Genomic DNA, 6273 nt, shown 5'->3' with positions numbered 1-6273 from the left:
TACTTGATGGGGGGGTTCTCAAACTGCTTGGCGCACCTCCACTGCCGGATGCAGGACAGGCAGTACGTGTGGTTGCAGTTGGAGAGGATCCCAAACCGCCGCTCCGAGGCCGACGCCTTCTCGAGGACCACCTCCATGCAGATGCTACACACTTTGTCCTGGCTCGCCTGGAAGGCAAAGGCCTTCTCCATCTCATGTTCGAATGTCGCCATGCAGACCTGGAGGGCAGACAGCAGGAAGGGCCCTCAGGTCTGGGCCACAGGGAGCAGCAGGAGTGCACGAGAGGCTGCCAGCCACACAGCCACAGCGAGTCCGGAGCGACCACCATGGCCACGGCCGCTGTGAGCAGGGCCTGGCACCTCCAGAGAGCCTCCCTCAGACCACGAGAATGACATCAAACTGCCACAGGTCCAGCCCCTTGCTTTGCCATGTGCGGCAGAGTCCATGACAAGACACTGGTCTCCCAGCTCTGCCACCACCCTCCACCCCCGTGAGCCAGGCCCACTGTAATGAAGTTGTTCCCTCACTAAGCATGTCCCAGATGCTCAGTGTGCTGAGCCTGAGTACACGCGAGGACTCGGGCTCACAGTGTTACCTTCTCGTGAGCTTTCCTCTGCTCTGGGTCGAAGGGGTGCAGGACTCGCAGCCTGCAGATCTCACACATGTCCCCGTGCAGGTAGGCACAGGCCTCCCCGAAGCGGCACTCCCCAGCAGCCGCATAGGGGCACAGCTGCTCGCTGCTGTAGGAGCTGCAGGCCTCCAGCTCGTCCAGGCCACTCCTGATGGCATCCAGGTAGGAGTGCGGCTTCCCCTCCGGGCTGGTCTGGGAGTCGTGGCAGCCGCCGGGGTTACTCATCACGCTCGGGCGGGTCTTCTCTTCAGCCAGGCCAGAGAGATCTTAGCATAAAACACATAGCACACACGTGCAAATGAAAACCAGCACGTCCTGCTTATAAACCACTGGTCACAACCTAAGGACTCGGGTAACTCTGTGATGTAAAAATTCCACTCTTGGGAACCAGCAGTTAGCGTAATGGCTATGTCGCTGAACTCCCCCGTAGTCGACCGCGGTTCGTGTCCTAGACCCGGTGGCTTAAAACTCACGCCAGGCGCGTGTGCGTGCGTGCCCAAGATCCCGAGAAGAGAATGGAGAAGGGATTGCGGCGTGACCATCTCCCCTGGGGGGTGATTTCTCGCTTTCTGTCTCTCTGTCTCTCTCTGTCTGGTGAGCGCACGCGCCCTACAGTGAAAATCTCTCCAAAAAAAAAATTCCACTCTTAGGAAAAAAGAAAAAAGAACAGGCCAAAAGGGAAAAGTAAAAGGAACAGTATAAAATGTTCAGAGTGAGGGCCAACGCAGAGGTTAGGGTGCTGGACCCCACATGGCCAATTGCACAGTTTGAGTCCCAGGCCTGGTAGCTTGAGAATCACATCAGGTGCGTGTGCGTATATGCCCGAAATCCCGAGAGGAGGATGGAGAAGGAACTGTGGTGTGGCCATCCCCCACAGGGGGTGACTTCTCACTTGCCCTCTCTCTGTCTCTGGTGAGTGCATACATGCACCCTATAGCAAAAACTAAAGTAAGTAAATAAATGATAATAATTAAAAAGTTCATAATGACATAACACTACTAATAAAAATAACAATAAACCAAAACCAGAAGTGTCAAAACAGGGAAAAGAGCAAAACAGAACAGGATATATTTATACAAAAGAATTCGCTAAAGCTGCTATTTAAAAAAAGGCAAAAATGAAAATACCAACGTCTGGAACAGTTAACAGCACAACCGACCAAACCACCCGAAGCCAAGACAGAGGGAACTCCGAAGGAGGCCACCACCGGTGACGTCACTCATCATTTCAAAGGGGATGCACCCGAACGTCTGAAGCAGGCTGTCCTCCCAGGCCAGTGCCGGGCTGCCGACAGCGACCTGGGACCTGTCTGACTCAGAGCTGCCGTCTCCGGGCTGTGCAGGCCCAGCTCTGGCTGACTTGGTTGAGGGAGGTGGGCTCCGCCTGTCCTGTGCCCACGGTCCAGAGCAGGAAACCCCTCCCCCGGGGAGGTCCAGCAGCAGAACCGCCACAATCGATCTGCAGCCTATTCCTGGGCCGGCCCGTTCACTACCCCAACTCGCGCCTCTGCCACGAGATTCCCCACTTCGGTCAGCAGAGCCGACACCTCACAGTCTGCGGCGGGTCATGCCCCTGACCAAGATGTGGAACTCTGACAAGCGGCGGACGCGCCTCGCCTGCGTGAGGGCTGTGAGGACGGCAGTCAGGCCGACAGAGGCCGTGTGTCAGGGGTTGCCAAGCCGGCTCTGGGCAGGGAGCTAGCACCCTGCTCTGACTGCTGCGGGGAGGCAGAGCGCCCCAAGATCTGCCCGGGCATCTCTGTGTGGCAGCTGGAGAGAGATCTGGGGTGCAGGGTCCAGGAAGGGGGGACAGGAGGCAGGCGGCAGCACTCACTTCGGTCTCTAAGCACCAGTGTCCTCTTCTCGCGCTTCCCAGGCTCGTGAGAGTTAGCCTTCCCGATGGTCGTGAGGGTCGCCGTGAGGTCGGGAGGAGGGTGAGGGCTGTGGAAGCCCAGGGAAGGCCCGCCGGGGGGCATGGTGCCCACTGCGCCGCCGGCCGCAGCGGAGGGCCTCGTGTGATCGTATCTGAACAAAACACAGCAGACACGTTACCCTCCGCCACCCCAGCCTGCTGCGCGTCCAACGTTTGACAGACAAGATGTCTGTCAGTCACACTGCCTGGTAGCTGAGGGAGGTGCCTGGGGGCTGGAGGGGTGCACTGTTCTAGACCCCCTGGGGAGCAGATGCAGCTAGCCCTCCTGACAACTGCCCGAGCCACTGTCCTCCAGGGTGGGAGCCCTGACCTGCTGACGAGGGCTATAGTGACAGCTGGGACACAGCCTCTCCTAGACCATCCCTCGGGGCACCCCTGTGGGAGGATAGGGGGCCAACTCCCCTGCACAGAGGAGGTCCAGAGAGCCACAGATCAGCTCATCACCACAAAACCATCAACAGGGCTCCGGGATGTCCTCTCACCCGGCAGTTACAAGAGTAGGCAAAGGAGCCCGTGTTCACGGAAAGCTCCCACAGGGTACGTGTACCAGAAACACTGGACACGCCTACACGTCTGGCACAGGAGTGACGGGTAAACGGCTGTCATTCATGTCACACATGAAGCACTGTAGGCTCTGCTGGGAGACAAAGAGGTGGCAGGAAAAAGCGTACAGGTGGAAGAGGACAAGACATCCATCTTAGGTGTACTGGAGTACACTTTGTAACTGCATGGTCAGGGGAGCGCCGTCTGCGAAGTGGCTCTGATGGAGTCCGAGTAGCGTAGGCAGCTACACTGACGCTCAGCAGGCCCTGCCCTATCTGCGGTATACGGTCGGGAGGTCAGGCTCCCGTGTCCAGACCCAGGCCCACAGGGCCGAGGCCAGGATGGAATGGGGGCGCGGGGTGCTGCAGCCCTTGCCTGCAGCGGGTCCCGTAGGCGCAGCAGCCCTTCTGGTAGTACTTGCAGATGGTGGACGGCTTGCTGTTGGCCAGGTCGTGGGAGAAGAGGCACTGGCTGCCTTCCCGACACACCCCGTGCATGAAGTACCTGCGGAGACAAGCGAAGTGCAGCTGAGGCACGCTCGGCTGCAGAGGCTCACCCTCGAGCCCCGTGCTGGGTGCTGCCCGAGCACCCTCTGTGTACAAGGGTCCGCTGGGCTCTGGAGACATGCGTGTTCCCTCGACTTAGGGAAGCTACTAACTGAGGAGCCAGTAGATGGCGTGTGGTTAAGGTGCTGGACTCCCACATGGCCAGCCATGACCCAATCCCAGACCTGGAGGCTTGCTTTCTTACTTTTTCCTCTCTCTGGTGAGCACATGTGCCCTATAGCAAATAAAATAATAATAAATTAAATTAAATTAAAAATTCTTAAGAAAAAAGAAAAAGACCTGGCAATTTGAGATGTCACAGTGACAACTCTTCTGGAAGAAAACAGAAGACCCCGCTGGTGTGCATCTGACACCCAGCCTTCTGATTTCAGGCACGTTAATGCGCCCTGGGACTGGAGGGCACTCCAAGATTTGTTCTCAGAGGCCTCGACGCACGGACTCACGGAGTCCGACAGCCTGGTGCAGGAGCCCACGCTCCCCAAACCACTGCTCTGGGCCTCACTATCCTCCCCTCACGTGTAGCTGAGAGACAGACAGACAGCAGACAGTAACCGATGACACTCTGCTTAGCTGTCACATCCTTCACCCGGTTTATTCTGAACAGCACCAGAGACAGACTGCAGCTCCATATGCAAGCAGAGCGCACGGGCTTGGAGAGGCGAGAGGCCACAGACCTCTCTGCTGGAGGTCCCTCTCCACTCACGCTGCCTGTGTGCACCACAGACCCTCCCAGATGCTGGACCCCGTCTCTTGCCCTGCCTTCCTCCAGGGACAGTGAGCGCCATGTGTAGCCCTCTGGCCCTCAGACACCCTCCCTGGTGGCATCCACAGTGTGGGATCCCGTTCTGGGAGCTCATGCTCGAAAACATGGACTTGGGAGGGACTTCAGGAAGGCGTCGCTGACAGGGCTAATGCCAGGGGACGGAGAAAGCTGGAGGCCAGCCAGCAGGCGTCGTCGGAAACTGGCGCACAGAACACAAATCAACAACAGAGGGAAGGAAACACTCTCCCGGGAGGGGACCAGTGACTGCGAGAACCCAGCCTGGGCTACACCTCTACGTGCCAGCTGGGGAAGCTGCCTGGCCTCGGCGGGACACAAGAGCTGAGGGTCTTCGGGATCTCCCTGCTTAGTAGGCCAGCACTACCCTCTCTTCACCTGGACACAGCCCCCAGGCACAGATGGCTAACCCGGAGGGTTTCCTGCTCCCAGGAACTGGTAGAGACACCCGAGTGAGTAGCTCACTCTCCTGAGTTTGGTTGGCACAAGCCAAACACGGTCAGAAGAATGAAGCCTCAAAAGTAGTTTGGAGCACCCAAAGAGCCAAATTCCTGAGCCTGCAAAGATGAGAACTCGGGCCCAGCCACTGCAACACAGCTGACAGCACACTGAATTGTGGAGCTGGAAGCCACGTGGCAAATGTGGTTCAAGTCCTGGCCCAGCTGGCCTGAAAACATGCAGAACCCGTGTATGCACAGCCGGGGTCCTGTGGAAGGTGTTTTTCTCTTTCTCTTATGCATGCACTTTACCAAGACTTTAAACAAGAGCTGGACGGCATGACCTCAGTGACTATACTGCCGTCCCACAGTCTTTTCTAGGCAGCCGGCTCTGCTTTTCCCAGGTTACAATGTAAAGTAACTTGCCATAGGCTGTTAGAGATTTACTTCTTTAAAAAATTTAAAAAGGAAAAGCACAGAACAGAACCTGTAAACTAAACATGGGTGCTCTGTAAGAACTCATGAGCTAAAATAAATAAAAAGACCCATACCAGGCCAGCTCATGGCACGGTAGTTAAGGTGGCTGGATTCCACGGGGCCATGTGGTCTGAGTCCCAGACCAGGCAGCCTGGAAAACGCCCAGGGGTCTGCATGCCCCAAATCCCCAAAGCAGGGAAAGATGGAAGAGAAGGGATGGTGGGTGCTTCCCCTCTCTCCGGCAAGCACATACACCCTCTGACAAATTAAAAAAGACCTACACCCAAGAGTGCCCGTTATTGACGAGGCTGAATTAAAAGTGCGCAGGAGAGTTACAGGAGCAGGTCTGAGGCTGCTGCCCTCAGAAAGGCCTGTTCCAAGTTGTCCCTGAGCATCAGGGACTCGGCTGGCAAACAGCTCCCCACACTGAAACAGAAGTGTCCCTCCGTGGTCAGAGTGGCTTGCTGTGCCTGATCTGCTGTGTTGGCGCTGAACACCTGCCCTCCTTCTGGGAGTCTGGGATTCTGGTTTGCGCCTGGCTGGCCCAGGTGCTGCGCCTCTGATGGCTTCCCTGGGCGCATAGGGCCACAACTTGCTGCTGGGGATATCGCTGTGGGAGGCCTTGGGTAGGGAGAGTAGGGAGCCTGCACACAGATTCCTGCATACTCCGTCTGTCTTTATTATTTTTTTAATCATTTATTTATTCATCCATCTTTTTTTTTTTTTTTTTTTAATTTGACCAGAGAGAGACAGAGGGTGAGAGTGAGAGAAGAAATGAGAAAGCAAGCCACCAGATTCAGGACTTGAACCGTGGTCGGCCATGTGGGAGTGTCCAGGGCCTTAACTACCACAGCACCTGCTGGTCCCATTAGACCCGTCCCCCCCCCCCCCCCCCCCACCACCCCACCC

General features: G+C 56.7%; 1 protein-coding gene across 1 annotated transcript in view; it reads right to left on the bottom strand.

Annotated features, from left to right (window-relative positions):
- Positions 1-6273, bottom strand: part of MKRN2 (makorin ring finger protein 2) — a gene marked incomplete in the record, with an annotated part of 24667 nt that overhangs the window by 8835 nt on the left and 9559 nt on the right. The window contains 4 exon segments of the mRNA XM_014592474.1: positions 12-218; positions 596-897; positions 2465-2655; positions 3482-3610. Coding sequence (XP_014447960.1) covers positions 12-218; positions 596-897; positions 2465-2655; positions 3482-3610 — 829 coding nt within the window.

This window comes from Tupaia chinensis, unplaced genomic scaffold (genome assembly GCF_000334495.1).
Source record: "Tupaia chinensis unplaced genomic scaffold, TupChi_1.0 Scaffold000704_1, whole genome shotgun sequence".
NCBI lineage: Eukaryota > Metazoa > Chordata > Mammalia > Scandentia > Tupaiidae > Tupaia > Tupaia belangeri.
The sequence above is the reverse complement of the archived record's forward strand: the minus strand, read 5'-3'. Positions and strand labels throughout refer to the sequence as shown.